The following is a 22,453-nucleotide window of genomic DNA, read 5'->3' as shown; positions in this document are numbered from 1 at the left end:
TAAAATTTTGGATTAAAGTGGCATCAGTGGAATGGAGGAGAAAGAGTGAAATCAGCGTGGGAGACTTTCAAAGAATTTATTGTAGACACTTGATGACATTGGATATAGGAAGCAAGTGAATGAGAAATTGAGACCTAAAGGTTCTTAATCTGGTGTACAGGAAAAAATGTGATTGTTAATGGGGAGATTTATGTGAGGAATACAGGTTTAGTTTTGGAAAAATGATGTACATTCAGTAGGTGCTTTTGAATTCAGCCCATCAGTGGGGCACTTGGGTGGCTCAGTCACTTAAGCTGCTAACTCTTGGTTTGGCTCAGATGATGATCTCAGAATCTTGAGATGGAGCCCAGCCTTGGGCATGTGTGCTCAGCAGGGAGCTTGCTTGAGATTCTATCTCCCCCTACCCCTCCCCTGCTCACTCTTGCATGCTCTCCCTCTCTCCCTAAAATAAATAAATACATCTTTAAAAAGAGTAAAAATGAATAAATAAATAAATTCAGCACTTGACCATAAGTCATTTGTAGAGGAGGCTGTTATCTGTAGAAGTGCACAAATATTTTGATGATCAAAGGAGTTTAAGTAGAGAATGAGAGTCAAGGATATAAGCATACTTAATTAGGAAGGAGGAGAAGTGGATGGATTGTGTATTTAAATACAAAAGGAAATATAAATAGAAAAATAATATATAATAAGGAAAGCAAATATAAAGATACAAAGAAAATGATAAAACTTCTGGAAGAAAATGGAGTATCAAAAAAAAAAAAAAGAAAGAAAAAGAAGAAAATGGAGTATCTCCATGACCTTCAGTAGGCAAAGATTTCTTAAACAGGAAATAAAATCATGAACCATTAAAGGAGCTAGTAAATCTTTTCCCATTTCAGACTTTTCCTGTAAGGTCTTTCTAAGCACAGCTGAGGTAGAAAGGAGCTATATAGCTGTACTTTCCAGGAAAAAGACACCGGACAGAGAAGGAAGGAGCTACAACAGAAGGCTTTTTCTTTTGTTTTCATTTCCCCCTCCCTCTTTCCCTCCTTTCTGGTAACTGCCTTAAGTCATCCTCCTCAAGCTCCTCCTCATATTACCAGCAAGGGTATTGTTTGGCCGTGCTACACCAGGTCCTCTGTGAAGGACCTCTGACTCTGCTCTGGGCAAACTCACTCTGTACTTGCTGGGTACACTAGCAGGATGGAGGTGAGCCCCCCCCCCCCCCCCCCAGCAGTTATGAGTTAGTCTTGTGTTCATAGGGTTCTGTTGTTGGATTTGTTTTCCAAGTGGATTTTTCCTTTACTTACAGTGATTTGAGAGCTACCCTCCCCTTCCCTCTTTCCTGTTCAGTTTTGCATGTACTAATTTTGCAGAAAGTCTTGAAGGTGACCTCTGTTCCTAGTCTCCAGCACTGATACAGTTTTCCCTTCTTTGTTTTATGAGACAGTTCAATGCAAATTTGGAACTGGATTGCAGGGTATGAGTAGTTAAACATATAGCAGTCTCCATGTCGATATTTCATTGGCTTTATTTTCTAATACTCCTCACTGAAAAACATCTTGAAAGATAAAATAGATAAAATCATATAAAAAATGAGGTGAATTTTTATGTTCCTGGGACCATTATGAAGTTGGAGTCAAATTAGAAATCAGTCACTGTGTAGTTAATACGCTGGAAACATTGTTTATGGTCTAAATTATTTACCTTTAACACAGGAAATTATAATCTCTGAGGAATAAACTCCCTGTGTGTAGCTCTTCACTAACTAGGTCCCTACTGAATGTGAATTCCTCAGGGGAAGAGACTTAATTCTGCTTGTCAACACTGCTTTACCCACCACACCAAAAGTGCCTAAATTGTGCAAGAGATGCATTTAATAAGCAGTTACAGAAGGGGGAGGGAGGAAGTGACAAGCCAGTTCTCATGTGGAATGCTGACCTTGACTGCCATAATCTCCACAAACTCCGTGAGGAAGTGTATGAACTGTTTCGTTCCTTAATCCCATTTTTAAAATTAAATATTTCCACAGAAGCCATAAAAATGGCTCTTTTTTAAATAAGTTACGGTGTAAGACTGTAGCTTTTTTACTTTAATGTAGTTTATGTTTGTTCTAAGTTTCTATTCATGAACTTTAATGTTTAAAGGTTCTATTCAAGTGAACATGAATACAGTGGATTACATATAGTTCGACCTTCAACTGGAAAAATTGTGAATGAACTTTTTAAAGAGGCAAGAGAACATGGGGCTGTCCCTCTAAATGAAGCCACAAGAGCTTCTGGTGATAACAAATCTAAGGTAAGTGATAAATTTAAAAACTAAATTTAATATATATATTTGGTCTCCTCTAACTACATATTTTGCTTTTCTAACTACATATTTCTATTTTTAGTATTCAGTCAGTTTTCATAAGATTACTACCTTTCTATTAATGATTGAAAGTTGCCTCAGTTTCTTACCTTTTTTTTTTTTTAACATAATTGTAGATTCATATGATTTTCAGAAAGAACACCAAGAGGTCCTGTGGTTATATCCACATAATGGTTATGATGTGGTTATAGCCTGTGGTTATATCTTACATAATTAGAGTGTAGTATCAAAGGTAAGATTTGACATTGGTACCATGTATGTATATAGTTCTGTCATTTTCTCTACATGAGTAAATTTGTGTAATTGTCAACTCAATCAAGATACTGTTCGGTTGTCATGAAGATCTCCCTCGGCCCCATTTTAGTCACGCCCTCTGCCCTTTCCCCCACCATCTCTGACCTCTTGCCACCCTAATCTGTTCTCCATCTCTATGATTTTGTAATATTGAGAATGTTATACAAACAGAATCATAGAGGATGTGAGCTTTTGGGATTAGCTTTTTTCACTCAGCTTAATGCCCTGAAGGTCATCGTAATTAACTATCTCGGTAGTTCATTCTTTTTATTCCTGATACTACCCCATGGTATGGATGTGCAGAGTTCGTTTAGGCGTTCGCTCATTGAGGGACAGTTGAGGTGTTTCCAGTTTGGAACTATTACAAATAAAGTTGTTGTGAACAATCACGTACAGGGTCTTATATAGATAACAGTTTTAATTTCTCTGGGATAAATGCCCAGGAGGACAATTGCTGGGTTGTATGATAAGTATATGTTAATTTCTTAGAAACTGCCAAACTCTTTTCCATAGTGAATGACAGATCCCATTTCTCCATTCTTGCCAGCATTTGGTATTGTCACTATTTTAAAATTTAGTTATGGTGGTAAGTGTATAGTTATAGCTCATTGTGTTTTTAATTTGCATTTTCCTCATGGCTAGTGATGTTAATTTACATATTCCTAATGGCTGGTGATATTGAACATCTTTTCATTTATTTACTTGCCATTATCTTTTTATCCCTTTCAGTAAAATGACTTTGGCCTATTTTCAAATAGCATTGTTACTGTTTGAGTTTTGAGAATTCTTTATATATTGTATTAGTTTTGAGGCTTTTATCAAATATATGGATTGCAGTTATTTTCTTCTAGATTGTAGCTTGTCTCTTCATCCTCTTACCAGGGTTTGTCACAGAGCAAAAGTTTTTATTTTAATAAAGTCCAATTTATCTTTTTTTTCTTTAGGTTATTCTTTTGGTCTCTTATCTGAGAACTCTTCCTCTAAATGTAGGCCTCTAAATGTCATCTAGAAAAGTTTTATAGTTTACATTTTACACTTAAACTTGTGACCCATTTTGAGTTAATTTTACATAAGGTTTACATCAAGGTTTGTTTTTCTGTTTATGGGTGTCCAGTTGCTACATCATTAGTTGAACAAGCTCACCTTTCTCCAGTTGCTTTTGTGCCTTCAGAAATTTGTATACATCTTTTACACAGCTTTTGTAATTATATCAGCTGACATAGTACTGGTATATTGAAGAAGACATGAAGACATCAAGTGTCTTTTTGTGTATAATTGTCATAATATTCTTAAAATTAGCATTTCTCAACCTGAGTTCCCTTGTCAGAATCACTTGGGGAGGATTTCTAAACTACCATATGGCCTCTGGTTCAGTAGGTTTCTGATATACCTAAGCATGTATCTTCTGAAAAAGCCTGTCTGATAATCCACTCTTGAGAACCATTGCTAAGAGTCACTGTTTTAAATGAAACATAAATCTTAGTTTTCATTTTGTTATTGACTAACCGCTTACAACTCTTTCAATTAAGTCTGGGGTGATTTGCGTTCTTGTAGCTTCTCTGATTCTGTAAGAAAAATGTGGAATTATGTAGTTAGTTGATATATTTAGTCTATAGAAAAGAAAGCAGTATGATCATTAAAAGCTCATTTATGATATGCACAGTGATTAAAAAGAATGGCATTTTTACCTCATAAGCTATCCTACACCTGAGAAATAGAAGACCTTGTGATCAATATGGTAAAACAAAAAGTACAATCATAGTTGATTATTACAGTTGAATAAAAGCAGCTTTAAAAAATAATTATGGAGCCTTTCCTCAGGGTAGTTTATACCCATTTATAAAATTCTTCCTTTTACATTGTGAAACTTTTATTTACTTTGTGAAATAAGATTTAAACATAATTTTTATTAGAAGACATCATAAAATACTAGTGGTAGCTTTTTAAAATCTGTTTATACTTGAAAATATATATTTCAGTACATAAATGTATTTTTTAAGTTAAGATTGGCCTAAGTTATTTCAACTTCTGAGTCACTAATGTTTTATGGGAAGAAATATAATTTCTTACTTAAGTATATACCTCTCAGTAACATAAAACCTTCATTTTAATATAAAATTTTCCTGGAAAGTATAAACTGGTTTGGCTAATTATAGCTGATCTAGTTTTGAAATATATATCACACATTACCATAACATTTTTCCTGATAAACCATAGTGAATTTTTAGCTCATTTGCTATGTATTTTAGTCATTTACAGGTGGAGGATACAGATTGGGTAATTCCTTTTGTAAGCGGTCTGAATACATCTATGGAGAAAATCAACTGCAAGATGTAGGTACAGTAACCAAAATGAAAAGTTGCAGATATTTGCCTCTAGTGACTACTGTTTTTAAAGTTAAAAATTGGTAATATGAATATAATTTCTGTTATTTTTGAAACCTGGATTTTAAGACTAATGTGTAAGCTTTTAGTCTCAAATTTTATATTGTGTCTCAATTGTGCCTTGTACTTAGATGGTAAATATTTTCTATATGTTGAAAAAAGATAGGATTCATTGTCAAAATGAGCTTTATATACATACAGTAATTATTGTAAATAGTATAATGTCATTAATAGAGAATTGGCTAGGTTATAAACAGGGAAATCCCTAAAGTCATTCTTTGGTTTTGGCTTTTAAAATTTGGAGTTATAATTTCATTTAAACATGTGAACTTTAGCCCTATAGGGTCACTGAAAGTTCTGTCTTGCCCCTTGACATAAATATCTAAGCCCTGTGCAGCAGACAAGAATATAGGTACAGATGAAGGAAAAAAGCGGATGTGGAGTGGCAGCTGGACACTCTAATCGCTTTCATTTTCTCAGTGACCCAGACTAATTGTACATCAAGGCAAGGATCTAGCTGTGGGACCTTTGGCATTTCAGCCATTGTCACTTTGTTAAGTTACATACAAATCTGCCAAGCAAATACTCATGCGTTCATTTACATCTTTAACAGTAACTAAAGAATAGAATGAATAACTCCATATTTGAAATAAAGTAGGTGGTTTAATATGTTGTGAAACCGCATTTGAAGGTTAAAATTATTTGATGCAAATGGATTCTTGTATTTCTTTTATCTTTTTTCCTATGTTCAAAAGGTTCAGATTTTGCTTAAACTATGGAGTAATGGTTTCAGTTTAGATGACGGAGAACTGAGACCTTATAATGACCCACCAAATGCTCAATTTCTGGAGTCTGTTAAAAGAGGGTAAGATATATTTACCTGTATTCTATTTGTTACTGAGGGTGGAACTTTTTTATTTTTAAGGTACTAGAATATATTCTGTAAGTTGGGGGAAGGGTATTTTTAAGTATCTAAAAGGATATATTGCTATCCATAAGTCTCTGGTTCTTAATTTGGTGGGAAGGGGCAGTAGACATTGGTCACTTTCAAGATCTGGTCAAGCTGTGGTCCCCGTTCCAAGAAGAAACATCTCAATATAATAAATCAGTACAATTGATTAGCCTGTAGCTGCCCATCTTACTAAGCCACTGTCCTGCTTATTACTCTTAACAGGATGGCTCTCATTGCATGTTTGCCTGAAATTCAGCAACTTATATTAGAAATCTTTTAAAGTGGCATTTTTGCTGGTAGAAGATTTAAAAAGTTAGTTTGAAGTTACAATTTGTGAAAGGAAACCAGATATACAGTGCTCTGACCAATCTAAAGAATATTATAGCTCACTAAGCTCTTGCTAAAGGATGAAGAATCAAGTGATTTTGCTATGATTATAAAAGCTTTTCTGCATCATTCTTTCACTGGCTGACAATGTGATCATTCCTAAGTAGAAATACAACCAAGCACAAAAGGTTGGTGATGAACTAGGAGATTTAAGTCACAGTGAAGAGACTAAGTAGGAGGTTATACTCCATTCAGGAATTAAAGGTGGGGCTTTTCCAAGTGATACAAATATGTCCAAGGAGAGTGGCTGAAGTGGAGTGGAGGTGAAACTCACTGGCATAAAGAGTCAAGGACCTCTAAAGGAACGATATCTTTAGAACACTAGCATGAAATTTGAATTTGAATTCTACAAAATAGGGATCCCTGGGTGGTGCAGCGGTTTAGCGCCTGCCTTCGGCCCAGGGCGCGATCCTGGAGACCCGGGATCGAATCCCACGTCGAGCTCCCGGTGCATGGAGCCTGCTTCTCCCTCTGCCTGTGTCTCTGCCTCTCTCTCTCTCTCTGTGTGACTATCATAAATAAATAAAAATTAAAAAATAAAAAAAAATTATTGAATTCTACAAAATAATGTCAGGACACCAAAAAATGGCAAGAAATACTGTAAACAGTATGCCGAAGTCGTTGAGAAAGGTGGGAAGCTGTCCAAGGAGGTAGTATATAGTGGTGATAAATACAAGGAAATAATAGTTTGAGTCAGTGCTGTGGACTTGGAAACCTGAAGTCACTGGAAAGAGGTAGGAACGTGTAAGTAAGGGAATGTTCATCTGCTAAGGGAAGATCAACATTGTTGTTGAAATTGATGCTTATTTCAAAGATGTTGGAAGATAACATACTGATGATGAATGTACTATAATGTAGATCAAAACTCATTTATTCTTAATTGAAAATAAGCCAAAAACTTCGTGGGCTAATGTTCAAGCAGTCATGATGTCCTAAAAGAGGGTTTGTTTTTTTTTTAATCATGTCCTGAAGTACAAATTATGATCAACAACAGTTTTAGAAAAGAGTCCTTGAAGACATGACTGATGTCAGATAGTGGTTGTCAACTGTTAAATCGCTGTCTTCTTTTTATAAGAACTATTTTGTAATACAGTCTTCATTGTCCTCAAAGAATGACTCCACAGGTAATATAATCTGTCCCTACATATTATTTCCCCCAAAAGATATAATATTTATCTTAAATATATTGAAATAAAATATCATAAAACTGTATATATTTCAGTTTATAAATGCTTTTGTTTGACCACATCAGAAGACATAATAAAAGTAGTCAGATAGTTTGTACCTATGTGCAGTCTAGCACTTCTCAAGAAAATGTGACAAACATAAAAACAGAATAATGAAGTATGTGCGGTTGGCAGCATAATTACTAGCAGTGGCATTGTAGTCAGGGACTTGATAAAGTTCCAAACAAAACACAGTCCTCTCTTGGTTTATATGGTACAGGTATTCCTGAAAATTTCAAAGTGTATTAATACAATGCTCCCCCCACCAAAAGAAAGTCCTTTTTTCTTCTTTGTAAGACAGACCTTAAGCTTTAAGTTTTAGGCTCAGACACTACAGTGTCCTCATCATGCAAATCTCTAGCAGGGCATTCAGTGGTTCTGTGGGACCCAAGACAAGACTTGATTCGGCAAGATGAATCCCTATAGAAGAGTGCATCTCGTATCTGGATCCTGACCCTGAACAACAACAGCAGTCATGAACCACATAACAATCAAATACATCAATTTTTAAAATTTCTTCCAAAGATTTTAGAAATAAATATCTTCATTAACTATTATGTCTTCATAGGAATTTTCTAGTGCTTATTTAGGTATAAATTACTGTCTCGCAATTTGGGTTTCTAAATGTTAGAAGCACTCCAAGATCACTGTGACAACAAAAAGTCCCTATATTGAGAATCACTGAGAATGAGGTGATGCAACTTGTTTTAAAATTTTAATTCCAGTATAGTTAACATACAGTGTTATATTCATTTCAGGTATACGATATAGTGATTCAATAATTCTGTATATCACCCAGGGCTCATCAGGACAACTATACTCCTTAATCCCCTCACCTTTTTAACCCATTCCCCCACTCCATCCCTGAAATAACCTTCAGTTTGTTTTCTATAGTTAAGAGTCTGTTTCTTGGTTTGTCCTTTTTTTTGTTCATTTGCTTTTATTTTGTTTCTCAAATTCTGCAGATGAGTAAAATCATATGGGACTTGTCTTTCTCTGACTGACTTATTTTGCTTAGTATTATACCCTCTGGCTCCATCCATGTCATTGCAAATGGCAAGACTTCATTTCTTTTTTATGGCTGAATAATATTCCTGTGTGTATGTGTGTGTGTGTGTGTGTGTGTGTTGTATCTCACATCTTCATCAGTCAGTGGACACTTGGGCTGCTTCCATATTTCAGCTATTGTAAATGATGCTGTGTATATCCTTTGCTTTAGTGTTCCTGTAGTCTTTGTGTAAATACTCAGTAGTGTAATTGCTGGATCATACGGTAGCTCTATTTTTAACTTTTTGAGGAACCTTCCTACTGTTTTCCTGAGTGGCTGCACTATTTTGCATTCCCACCAACAGTGCAAGAAGGTTCCGTTTTCTCCGGATCCTAACCAACATGTATCTGTTGTATTTTTTATTTTAGCCATTCTGACAAGGGTGAGGTAATAACTCAGATGACACAAAGAAATGGAAGGACATTCCATGCTCATGAATTGGAAGAACGAATATTGTTAAAATGTCTATACTACCCAGAACAATCAGTCTATAGATTTAATGCAATCCCTATCAAAGTACCAACAGCATTTTTCACAGAACTACAACAAACAACCCTAAAATTTATATAGAACCACAAAAGACCCTAAATAAACAAAACAATTTTGAAAAAGCAAAGCAAAGCTGAAGGTTCTATAATATGATGCAACTTGAAGAAGAAAATATTTCCAGGATAACTCACAACTTGATTATAGTAATGTTAGTGTGGATTAATTTTTTTTGAGTTAACTAAAACCTTTTTCCCTTTTTAAAAGAGAGATTCCCCTGGAACTTCAGCGACTGGTTCATGGTGGCCATGTGAATTTGGATATGGAGGACCACCAGGATCAAGAATACATAAAACCTAGATTGAGGTTCAAGGCTTTTAGTGGAGAAGGACAAAAACTTGGAAGGTAAAATGCTGAAAAATGAGAAAGATACTTGTTTTTGTTCAGTATGACTTTCCTTTGAGAATCAAAACAGCAAAATGATATAGAAAGTAAAAACTAAAGCATGAACTGTGAAGACCTTACTGATGGAATTAGGTACTAGTGATGATATTAGTAGCTAATGATTATATTAGTGATAGTCTAGTGATAATATTAGTAGCTAATACTTAGATGGCAATTACTACATTCCTGGCCCTTAAGCACTTTAATACATATTAACTCACTTAATCTTTACTACTCTTGGATGCAGATCCTGTGGTGACTTCATTTGCTTATGCAATAGTATGCCCAAGGAGATTGAGCTAGGAAGTGGTTACTTTCTGGGATTCAGACCCACACTATGACTCAAGTCTGCTTTTTACCATTGTACCATCCTACCTCATTCTGAGTACATGAACTCAAAAGAGGAAATTGTAAAGGGTTCTTGATTAGGTTGAACAGTCGGTATCTTATTAGATCACAGCTGTAAGCATGTCTGCCTTCAAGTTAGAGAAAACCAGCACATAAAACACTTAACAAAACTGGAGCTTCTATTGTAGAAGGAAGGAATTGCCTCAGAGATGTTTCTAAAAGATCCCCTAGGACTTTGCTGATTACAGTTCAGAAACCAATGTACATTGTATAATGTGAGTGGACTCCTGTATAAAAGCTGTACCTTCAAAGAATTTTCATAAATCTCATGAAATTTGTTGGGAAAAGTTACCCTGTATTATATGTCTGCATATTACTATAAGTGACGTGAAATTGGAGTATTGGCCATGTTTCTAGTATACCCTTCTGTGTATCCTTTGTTCTTTTTTGTGTGATTCCTTGCCTTCCAACTTCTCTTCACTTGGCTTGTGTACAGTGGTTCTCCATTCCCCTTGCATTTCTAAAAATAGGGAAGAATTCATGTCAGTTCTTTACACTTGTCTTTTATACCTCAAGTGTCCCTTTCTGTATCCTTTTCTCCTGATAGAGACTGATTTCTGAGGCATGTAGAGAATACAGGAATACGTGTCACCCTGGCTTTTCTTAGGACCCAAATCCTTCAGTGCCCACTCACAGGTCTACTTGGAAATTTTCTCCCTCATCTCTCCTTACTACCAACACAGGTCAGATTTGTCCTGATTGTTCTTTCTTCCTCTCTTTTGTTTTTATAACTATGACCTCCAGATATATTTTTAAAAATATTTTCTAGCACTTCTCATTTCTTTTTTTTTTTTTTTTTAAGATTTTATTTATTTGAGAGAGAGAGAGAGAGAGTACATGTACAAGCAGGGGGGGAAGGATAGATGGAGAGGGAAGAGCAGATTCCCTACAAGAGGCATCGAGGCTCAATTCCAGAACCCTGAGATCATGACCTGAGCTGAAGGCAGGCGCTTAACCAGCTGAGCCACTCAGACACACCCCTAGCACTTCTCATGTCTTAATGTTTATTGAGATTATGATTTTTAATTAGAACACAGGTAAAAGACACAGCCATGTCTCTGCTTTATACATATATTCCTTCTTATTTAAATTCATGACCAAGAATGAACGTTAGACTGTACATCTTGATTAGCAGAACAGTGAATCTAGAACTGAAATTGAAAAAAGTACCATAAAGGGAAAATAGCTGAAAAGAGCCAGTGATTACAGTTGACAATTTCAACTCCTGAAAATAAGGATATTATCTCATTTTCATATCTTACAAAGACTGGCCTTTCTCATAAGTCAAATAGCTAGAGAAAATTACTCCCATGAAAGAGGCAATGATGGAGGAGAGTGACAAAACTAAGTGGTGAGAATGCTGGGTTGTTAATCATTAGCTGTATTGGTCAGGGTTTTTGATTATAGAAAAACGAAATCTACTCAGTAATTTAATAAGGGGCTTCTAACAGAGCCCTGGATAGTTTATAGCATTTCTGGAGCTAGCAGATCAAACTTTCCTAGAAGAAACAAACAACAAAACTATCTAGAAAGAACATTTCCTGTGTCCCCATCAGCTGCTCAGTGCCCATGAAGCTGGGGACCAGACACTAGAACATTCCATCATGACCTCTGTAGAAGAATCAAATACCTCCAACACCTTGGTATCCAGAAGAGCTGCATAACTTTCACTTCACAGTGCTTACGTTTACCACACAAGTGTGTATTTGTTGCTCAGTAGAAGGTGGAATCATATAAAATCCTAGCTGCAAGGGAGTCTGAGAAATGTAGTCTTTAGAATTTTCAGCTTCTGTATAGGAAATTACACTAGATTAATGTGGTGTGAGCCTCTGTGGTGCACATGAATTGGAATGTTGAACAGTTGAATATATGTTCTAAGAAAGTGAAGAATTGTATAGAACATTTTAGAAGGCTTTCCATTAAGAAATCTGTTAAAATATAAAAGTTCTAACAGTTAACCTTCATGTATTCGGAAAATCACTTTCTGAGATGGTTCATTTCCCAAGAGTTCCAAGCAACTACCGAACAGAGAAATAATTAAAAAGAAGCAAACGAAACAAATGGAAATAATTCCATTGTCTTCCATAGTTGGCAGTCTTATTGCAAACATAACATAACATTACATAGATGAAAACTAACTTAATTTTTTTACTATGATATTATAAATTATTGTGGGGCAAACCTAAATGCAATAAAAATATTACCCAGTTCCTTCACGTAGTATCATAGGAGCAAGCAAATCATAGCTGTAACACTTGCAAATTTACCGTGACAGAATAAACTGTACAACTGCTTAAGAATCAGTTTAGTGAGCTGGAGCAGAGCCCAACAGACCTAGGATATCACAGAATCATTTTTGATAAGCAGAGCTAACAAGTAGATAGTTGCTGGAGGCTTTTGAGCTCGTGCATATGGTGACACAGATCGTGATTGGAAGCAAACCTCTCTGCCTACGCAGTTACTGTCTGTTTTTCATACTGTGCAATCTGAAAGATTCCATTTGCCACTCACCGATTCTGGCCTCTCAACCTGAGTTTTGACTTCATCTTGATCCCTGGACTCTTAGGAGCTCTCCGTTCTAAAGCCTAAAGACCCTTTCCTTCCTGCCTTTTCATTTTCTTATCCCAGCCTTCCTGTGCAACCATTGGATTTGTCTGCTCCTCTGCAGTTCAGTACTGGTGGGGATGTTCACACCCCCATGCTGGGCGGGCACCTCTCCCACTGTCCACTGATCCCAGATGTTCCCTGCTCTCATTTCAGTCATCTCAGTAGACTTTTTTTTCTTTCCTCTTTTTTTTTTTTTTTTTGCTTCCACAAGAAAAAGGAGCCTGACAATGAATGAGCTTAATATATTCCTTTTAGCTTCCAAGTTTATTAAATCCATCCTTATTGCCCTCTCTTAAGTTAGAGATGTTTCTTTTCCTGACCAAGGGACTCATTCCTCTTACAACCAACCTACATCCTTTCTTCCAGTTTGCCTAGAAAGTTTATTAGTTAACTTGCCTCTTTTTAATGTAATACTTGAATCATACAAACAATATACTGAAAATGTCATTATATTTTATCAGTTGAATGATAAGGAAAAACTGTTAAGTCATAAGCAGGTACAACTCTGAAGGCTAACTAGTAAAGTTACTGTAATTTTTTTAAATGTGTTTTTATACCTCACTGACCAGCTTGCTCAGCAGCCACTTCTGTGGCTGTGAGCATGTCTTTCAATCTCTCAGACTCTTTTTTTTTCCTATAAAATGATATGGTTGGCCTAAACTATCTTGAAAATCCATTCCTGTTCTCAAATATTATGATGCATATAATTTCATTTTGACATATACACATCTTATAAAGAAATGCATGAAGAACTTTCCTTACTTAGTTTTCCTACCTGGTATTTTCTTTTTGTATTTTGAGAAGCTTATCTGATCAGAATCTATTTTAAACAGAAAGCAGTAAAGCACATAAATAGGGGTCTGAGGCAACTTTTATCCTGGAAAGAACCAAAGATAAACGTGGCCTTTCTCATCTATCCACAAAGAAAACTTCCCTCCCTAGTTGTTAGGATAGGAATCATGATCCTAGTAGCTGCCTTTTAAGAAGTGTCAACTGTGTAAAAGCACTGTTAGAAATGCTTATATGTCCTCATTAACTTAATCTTTACTGCTGTGCTGCTGCTATCTGTTTTGCATGTGAGGAAACTATTTAGTGACTTGCCCAGGGTCACACATCTAATACGTTGTAGAATCAGAAAAATCCTGGAGTCAGGCTCCTGAATCCATGTTGTTAACTATTCAGCAATTGCTCCCTCCTTCACATCGTGACTTAAATGAACAAATGCAGTGATGGCTGTGATGGTGGTAGTGATAATAATAATAATAGTAATAATAATGTATATACCTAGTTATTGGTGAGGCAGAGGAAGAGAGGAGAAGCCCTTTGCATTCAGTGTACCATCCCTTTGGGTTTTGTACCTCTCAGTATATAAGGGACACTGGACTCTTGACACAGTGAACCAACTTGGTGGTGAAGTCCTCAGTTCCAAACTTGAAAGAAAATTCCTTAATAATACCTAATCAGTGATTACAAATTACCATTTTCTTTTTTTCATGTCTTTATCGTATATATTCTGAAATCAATTCTAAAATATGTCAGGAGGGGCGCTTGGATGGCTCAGTTAAGCATCTGCCTTCAGCTCAGGTCATGATCTTAAGGTTCCTTGGATGGAGCCCTGCATCAGGCTCCCTGCCCAGTGGTAAGCCTGCTTCTCCCTCTGCCTCCTGCTCCTTCCCCTGCTCATGTTTGCTTGTGTGCGCGCTCTTTCTCTCTCTCTCTCTCTCAAATAAGATCTTTTAAATAATGATATAAAATTTATGTCAGGAAATAGCTAAAGAAAGGGGAAGTGTTAGGAATAAGTACCATTTAATTTTACCACTTCACTGTATATTTTGAGAAACTTTGGATGGGAATAAGAATCAGGATGAGCTAAAGCAGAATCAAAATGCTCCTAGAACTTTTATACTAATAAATATATACTTATTTTTTTCAAAAGAAAATAATTTATGAGATACCATCTGAATCTTAGTACTTGAGAAGATAAACATTAAGACTATTAAATAATCTCTTTAGATAAAGAAGATTAAGAGTTGATATCTATAAAGAATTTGGCTAAATTTGTTTTAATTTCTTAACCAAAAGAACACTTTATTTTTGACATAAATGACTTTCAACTTAGAGTGATGGGTCATCCTGATAACATTAGAAGGCACTAAAAAAGCAGTATTAAGGTCCTTAGTAATCAAGTTCCAATGGTAAGATGTCCCATCAAATAAGTTTTATTATAAATCTATCACCATGGGGGCAGGGCACCTGGGTGTCTTAGTCAGTTGAGTGTGTGTCCGATTCTTGATTTCAGCTCAGGTCATGATCTCAAGGTCCTGGGGTCAAGCCCTGCATCGGGCTCTGCTCAGTGTAGAACTGGCTTGTCCCTTCCCACTCCGACTTGCACATAAACATTTTCTCTTTCTAAAAAAATAAATAAATAAAACCTTTTAAAAAATAAGTAACACAAGTAAATCTATCACCATATATAAAATTTCATTCCTCACTAGCACTTAGAAATTACTTCTCTTTCATAAAGGAGTAACTACTTAAATCACATGTTTCTAAGTAATATTAGATAAGTTTAAGCTAATAATTTAGTGCTGATGATATGTACAAAACTAGCTGGCACCTGTTGAAACACTGTTCTAGGCACTATGGGACTTACTGGTATAACAAACCTACATAACATTGTATAGTTGTCTCCCTCCACCCCCCATTTTATACATGATAAAACTGGGATTCGGAGAGATTAATTTACTTCCTCAAGTTTATGCAGTTGACATAGCTGGGATTTGAAATCGAGTCTGTCTGTACTCATTGTCATTCTTTGACATTAACTCAGAGTTGCTCAGTTTTTTGAGTGAAGACTTGTGCTAACAGCCTCATGGAATTTCAAAGGGAAAAGGGAGAAAAGAATACAAAGTTAGGCTTTTGAAAGAGATTGGATAAACAAAACTTGAATCATAGGATACAAAATAATTTTAATATATTGAAAGAAGTTGAAAGAAATATGGGAGACTCAAAAGAAGCCATGTTTCCTTTGAAAGAAGTAAGGAAGTCACAGGCAGGAACACTTGAGACTCAGCCATGGATGTCATGGTTATTCTTGTGTATTCAGATTCATGTTCTAATTTTTCAGTTCTTCTTTCTTAGCCTTACCCCTGAAATAGTCAGTACACCTTCATCTCCAGAAGAGGAGGATAAGTCAATATTTAATGCGGTTGTTCTTATTGATGATTCTGTGCCAACAACAAAAATTCAAATCAGATTAGCAGATGGGAGTCGTTTGATACAAAGATTCAATAGTACACACAGGTAAGCTCATTTGTGGTTTTTCACACATGGTTTCTTATCTTTATAAAACTATGTGACGTGCTGCTGGGGATTTTTTCTAGGTCATCTGCTGCTAAGATATTTTATACTCTGAAAAGAATAGGACCTGCACTTTTAATATAATGACATTGTTGACATCTATTTTATGCATAACTCACCTAAAGATTGTCTCTTTACAGAAAAGGTAAATATTAGCTACACTCCAGGAGTAATGCTCGATTGTATCTATAATCCAAGATAAATCCATCCATTGAAATAACGTAAATTTTTAAAAATTACAGTACATTTAAATAAGGATTAGAATTGTATGATTTATATCACTGTCTAATTTTAGCTAAAAGCTTACATGAAAATAAAATTTTTGTATCACAAATTATTTTCATCTTGTTTCTTTCAGGATCCTGGATGTCCGGAACTTTATTGTACAGTCCCGTCCTGAATTTGCGACTCTTGACTTTATTCTTGTGACTTCATTTCCAAATAAAGAGCTAACAGATGAAAGCCTGACACTACAAGAAGCAGATATTCTTAACACTGTGATACTTCAGCAACTAAAATAATACGGCTCCTATCCATGCAGTAGCATGTAGGAAAGATAATGTGCCATAATAATAAGGAAAATACTTATAGCATTAAGAAAACAAACTATTTTTTATTATTTATACAGATAAATTTCGGTTTTATTCTTATCCTGTCTTCCAGCCTTAGTATAGATGAATTTGGACCAGGAATAGATTTTGAGATAAATGTTTGAGTTTTTAGTTGCAGGGCTGGTTTATGTTGATAGCTTGTAAATATTCCGGCAAACCAATTTGTTACATGCTCTGGGTTAATGTAACAACATTTGTTTGCAGAGAAAATGAACAAAACCCCATTTTGATAAATGCATTTGGTAAAATTTGCACTAAAGTTTCTTGATGGTGCGTTGATCAACAGCTATCAAGAAATCCTCTGATCAAATTGAAATTTTTGCTGTGATTATATTGAAAAGTATCTGTATTCTGATTTTGAAATATGTTGATCGGATAATTTCCTTCTACTAAGATTGTATGCGTCCATCCGTACGTGTCCTTTATACTTACTGATTTAGCTCTATTACTAGTGTCAAAAAATACAGTTTGGCCTTGTATTTTATGGAACTATGACCATCATAAACCAGAAACACAGACAGAAAGGTCAGCAGTTCTTGAGAAGATCTCTTAAATAGCACTTTAAAATAGAGTAATTACAGTCTCTCCCAGAGTCTGCCTTGATCACATTCATTTATTTATTCAACACATTTTTCTAAGGGACCCACTGTATATACTGGACACTGTTCTAAGTGTTCAACGCAGAATGTATTCTACTCCAGGGCAAAATGAGTGTACAACTTCAGAAATGTAAATTCTGTCAACCAGACTGGGCCTAAAGGATTACCAGCAAAAATATTTGCATTTCTGCCAAAGCCAGGTATTTCCTAAATGAGGTAGGCTATATCAGGAATGATAGAAAGACTTTTTCTTCCTCCCAGATACCATTTCATCTTTGGTCAACACTCCTAGTTAGTTTTCTGTGGCTGCTGTAACAAATTACTACAAACTTAGTGGCTTAAAGTAGCACAAATTTATTCTTTTGTAATTCTATAGGTTGGAGGTCCAATATGGGTCTCACTGACTAAGATAAATATTGACAAGGCTCTGGTCCTTTTGAGAGGCTCTAGAGGGGAATCATTTCCTTGTGTGTCCAGCTCCTAGGGGCCCCCTTCTGCCATCCTCCAAGCCAGTACTCTTCTCTGCCATTACATCTCTTTGACAACAGCCAGGAAAAGTTCTCTGCTTTTAAGGACTCATGTGATTGGGCCCACCGGTAATTCAGGATTATCTCCACATCACAAGGTCTGTAGCAACCTTAGCTGCATCTTTAAAGTCCCCTTTACTAGGCAAAGTGACATATCACAGATTCCCTCTGGAGGCTGCAGAGGTGAGTCTGTTCTTTGCCTCTTCCAAGGCTGTTAACATCCCTTCACTCTAGCTGTATCTCTCCAATCTCTGCTTCTGTCTTGACATCTTTTACTACCAACTTTATTTCTCCTGCCTTCTTCTTACAAGGATCCTTGTGATTATATTTGGTTTACCTAGAATAATTACCAGAAAAATCTCATCTCTAAATACTTAATCACACTGGCAAATCCTTTTCTTGTTTACATAGGAAGCCATAACCATACCTACATTACCTAGGTATGGTAATGAGAACATGAATATTTTGGAGGTCATTCTGACTACCACAGTCCACACCTGCCCCAAGGATTCACATCGATTCTGCATAAAGCCACCCCATCTAAAAGTATCAACCAATTATAACATCAAAGTGCAACATCTTACCTGAAATTCACCAGCTCAAAAATCCTAAACCTCATTTAAATCATCTAAATCAAGTATAAGTGAGGGTCTTGGTATGATTCCTGGGACACCGTTTCTCTCCATCTGTGTACCTCTGAACCTAGAAAACCAGTTACCTGTTCCCAAATGTAGATAGGACATTCCTTTTCAAACAAAGCGGAATGAGAAGAGGAGCCACGTGTGCCAAGATCTGTATAGGAGCCACGCACACTCTATTAGATGTCAAATCCTGGGAACAGTCTGGCAGCACTATTCTAGGCTTTTGATGTCCTCTCAGAGTCCTCTTCCCTTTTTCATGAAAGGTAGCACCTGTTTGCAGCTGAGTAGTTTTCTCAGCTTGTTTCTTACCTGTGGAATTGTGGGAAGTCTGCCCATCTTTGGTTTCATACCACCACCATCTTTTTCAGTTTAGGGTAGCAGTGTGTGGCATAACATTCTCCAGAATTTTGTGGATCTTGTGTGCCTGTTGGGAGGATTCAGTTCTTTAGACTGGAGGCCCCTGCACAAAGCATTCCTAGGTAGTCCCATCTCTATTTTTGGCTTTTTCTGAGAAGGCTGAGAGGATCTATGAGTCCCACCCTTAATGCCTTCAAAGAACTTGTGGTGTGACGGGAAACCCAGGCCTTCCCCAGGTATTAGCAGAGGGTTGTACCCTACTCTTGAGCTGGTTCCCTGACAGTGAATTCCTTAATTGTAATATCCTCTGTCAGCTGGGTAGGCTAAGAATTTCCAAGTCATCGGGTCCTGTTTTCTTTATATTTAACAGTTCTTCACTCAATTTATGTATCTCCACTCACATTGTATTCTGACCAGCAAGAAGAGAGCAGGGCACACCTTGCACACTTTGCTTAGAAGTCGCTTCAACCCAATGTCTTAAATTTATCCCTTACAACTCTGTTTCCATGTAACTGCAGACACCACTATATAACCACAGTCTCTTTTCCTTCACTTTCCAAAGAATGTTACTCATTTCCTACCAAGCCCTCTTGGCAGCACCTTTAATGTCCTTTTTTCTTCTAACAGTCTGTTTAGGACAATTTACATCATCTCCATGGCAATTTAGGTGCTCTCTACCATGCTCTTTACCTTCCCTCAGCCCTCACCAGCATTAACATCCATAGATCTGCTAACAGTGTTCAAAGCAATCCTGCCTTTTTCTGTCATGCTCCTAAAAATTCTTCCAGCCGTCTACCCACTGTCTCATTCCAAAGCTAAGCCCTCCTTTTCAGGTGTTCAGCAGCGCCCCACATCCAGGTATCTGGGAAAGTCTACTATGCCTATTCACTGCCACTTAACTTGAATGTGCCAATAGGAGATTTGGAATTCAGCTTTCTCTGGGAGCTCCATTTATTTCAAGGAGGTGACCTGTGGTCAAGGTTTTCCTACTGTCAAGTGCTATCAGAACCACCACAGGATAGAAGTGTTGGATCTCACCACCATGGAGAAACTGGTTCTCAGTGTCACAATGCAGAGTGAGAAGATTATTCCTAAGTCTTAGAACAGGAAGCCATGCTCCTCTCCACCAGTCAGCAACTTGGAGAATATATAAATAGCAGTTCAGAATGTTACCAGGAATAAACTACATTTTCATAGGAGCAAAACCATCTTCCTTAGGAAATACTCTATCGAAACAAATGGACATTTTAAATAAGAGGGCACTGCCCTATTTTGAATTAACAAAACGGGGGTGAGGGGATTAACCAAACCCTGTCAAAGTGTTTGAAATGTTAATGCCTGTAGTTTCTTTTTATCATTTAGATGGAGTGCCCATAGATGCACGTACAAAAGCAACTGCCATTTTTGTATATGATAGTCTTCCAAAAGGTAGAGATTCAGATTAGGAGGGATAATTAAACATTCAGAACAATACTTTCACATGTACTACACAGTGTTTTGCTTCATTAGAGTTGTTTTCCTGAATTCTTTTTTACTATTGCAGTCACCGTAACTTATAAAGTTTATAGTCATCCCCAAGGAATTATGTCACAATGGGCAGGTAGAGAGCCATGTGTGAGGTCAGTTGTTTTGCATGACATATGTAATCAAAAAATTTCAAGTGTCTGGTTTACCAGTAAAGAATGTTTTCACTGAAAGTCATTGAAAATCCTTTTCAAAATTTCCTTAATTAGTTTTATTTGAGTGACTTAATGGATTATTGTAGAGCATGAATAACATTCCCTGTGGTTTAATTTCTTGTGGTGCATCTTTTTGATTGACAGAGAAGAACTGAATTGTAGCAATGTTTTCTCAATTTTCCGTTACTGTTTCTGTTTTCATTCCACCAAAATAAAGGTGCGAATTTTTCTTAACTTTTTGTCGCAGTGGATTTCTGAAAACCGTGTCACAACATGTGTTGTTGATAAAGTAAGTCATTGTTTTCCCCTTAGAGAGTTTTTCCCTCTGATCAATGATTCAAATTAATACATCTTATTTGTGTCCAATGTTGTAATAATGGCTAAGAAATACTTTCTGTAATCCTCTATACAGTTTTAAGGGAAAGGATCTTTTAACTCCAAGGAAATGATTTATAAAAGTAGCCCCAGTGCATATGTGTGTGAGAGAGAATGTGTGTGTCCACATAGCACGGTTATTACGTTGGGATGGATAGCAATATAATCATATTTAAGACAGTGACTTTTATTGCCTTAACCTGGGGAATAGAAGAGTATATAAAATGAGTGTATGTCCTTTGATTTTATGCCTTCATGTTTGCTTTTTGGTTCATATTTCCCTTATCTACATAGTGTACCATTCATGTACTTTTTAGAACATTGTTAATTATAAAGTGTCCCAGGTTGTAGTTTCCACATTTCACATCTTTCCCACTTCGGTCTTCATTTTTGTCTTTTTGGGAATAGCTTGTTCCTTCTCATGTAAACAGTTTTCATCATTTTTATCCTAGGACTGGGATTTGCAAAAAGTATAATTTTTAGTTTTCTATCAGAATCTGTGTTTCTTAAAAAGTAGCAACTATAAGTACTACAACTATTGAGAGCATCAGTAGGCTTGAGAGTGAAAGCATGAATGTAGTTGAGTACAAGCAGAGGTCCTGTTCCCACCAGCCTGGAGTTATCTAAGTCTGAGCTTCTGAGCGTAGAAGGAAGGAGGATGGAGCAGCACCTTTTAAAACGAAATGTTCAGGGGTGCCTGGGTGGCTCAGTGGTTGAGGGTCTGCCTTTGGCTCAGGGCATGATCTCAGGCTTCTGGGATTGAGTTCCGCATCAGGCTCCCCACAGGGAGCCTGCTTCTTATTCTGCCTGTGTCTCTGCCTGTCTCTCTGTATGTTTCTCATGAACAAATAAGTAAAATCTTTTTTAAAAAAAAAAAATGTTCATCCTCAGTATAATCAGATATAATATTCCCTGAGGTGAAGTTTATTTCATATTTTACTATATTAATAAAGTGTTTTATAAATATAGTATATTGATAAATATAAATTTAATATTTATATTAAATAAACTTATTTAATATAAAATTATAGTAAAATAAATTTTACTATATTAATAAAGTGTTTTGTTAATATAGTAAAATTTTATGCAAATAGATAGTTAACATATGCATATTATAAAATACATGATGACATGAAGTCTAGGTCTTTTTATCCCCTTGAAAACATTATAAAGGTCCATAATGTAAGTAGATGGTACTGTTCTGAAACATTGTGTACATGGTATGCTATGACAGCAAATGAATCTAACTTTATAGTCTTTAATTAAGCATATGTGTAAATCATTTGCAATAAGGACTTTGTGTCTTAGATAGTAACTACTCGGGTTGAACATTTATTGAGGGCTTACCAAGGGCAGGATCCTATTTTGATAGGCAGCATGTTACTCACGGTCAGTGCCACTCTGACAGTTTGTCACCCTGACCTCAGTATAAGTGTGACTTGAGAGAGGACTTTTGTGAGGCCTCTATCTAAAAATCGTGCTCTTGTCTCTTAGTCACATTACCCTGTTTACTAGCATTAGCAATACCTGATACTTTCTTGTTAATTTGTTTGGCTTTCGTCAACATCTTAGATGGAGACAGTCTTTCCTGTTCCCCCTATCAAATGATAAAAGTAAAACTATATAGTAACAGCTTGATGTTCCTTATCCAAGGAAATCAGTCCATGGATTGGGGGAGTATAGTGCCTCATAAGCGCTGGAGCACTGATCTCAGGG

At 36.3% G+C, this 22,453-nt stretch overlaps 1 protein-coding gene across 2 annotated transcripts in view; it reads left to right on the top strand.

Annotated features, from left to right (window-relative positions):
* The window catches only part of UBXN2B (UBX domain protein 2B), a 28,752-nt gene extending 8,156 nt beyond the window's left edge, over positions 1 to 20,596 (top strand). Inside the window, exons 3-8 of one of the 2 annotated variants that reach the window (XM_026011733.2) lie at positions 2,130 to 2,280; positions 4,896 to 4,979; positions 5,786 to 5,895; positions 9,397 to 9,534; positions 15,730 to 15,891; positions 16,307 to 20,596. In XM_026011733.2, coding sequence (XP_025867518.1) covers positions 2,130 to 2,280; positions 4,896 to 4,979; positions 5,786 to 5,895; positions 9,397 to 9,534; positions 15,730 to 15,891; positions 16,307 to 16,469 — 808 coding nt within the window. In that variant the 3' untranslated portion in view covers positions 16,470 to 20,596. The remainder of the gene's footprint in view (positions 1 to 2,129; positions 2,281 to 4,895; positions 4,980 to 5,785; positions 5,896 to 9,396; positions 9,535 to 15,729; positions 15,892 to 16,306) is intronic. The other variant, XM_072734696.1, reaches the window with a different exon arrangement.
* Positions 20,597 to 22,453: the final 1,857 nt, after the last annotated feature.

This window comes from Vulpes vulpes, chromosome 13 (genome assembly GCF_048418805.1).
Source record: "Vulpes vulpes isolate BD-2025 chromosome 13, VulVul3, whole genome shotgun sequence".
NCBI classification, from domain to species: Eukaryota; Metazoa; Chordata; class Mammalia; order Carnivora; family Canidae; genus Vulpes; species Vulpes vulpes.
Note: the sequence above shows the minus strand (reverse complement) of the source record. Positions and strands in the feature narration are given on the sequence as shown.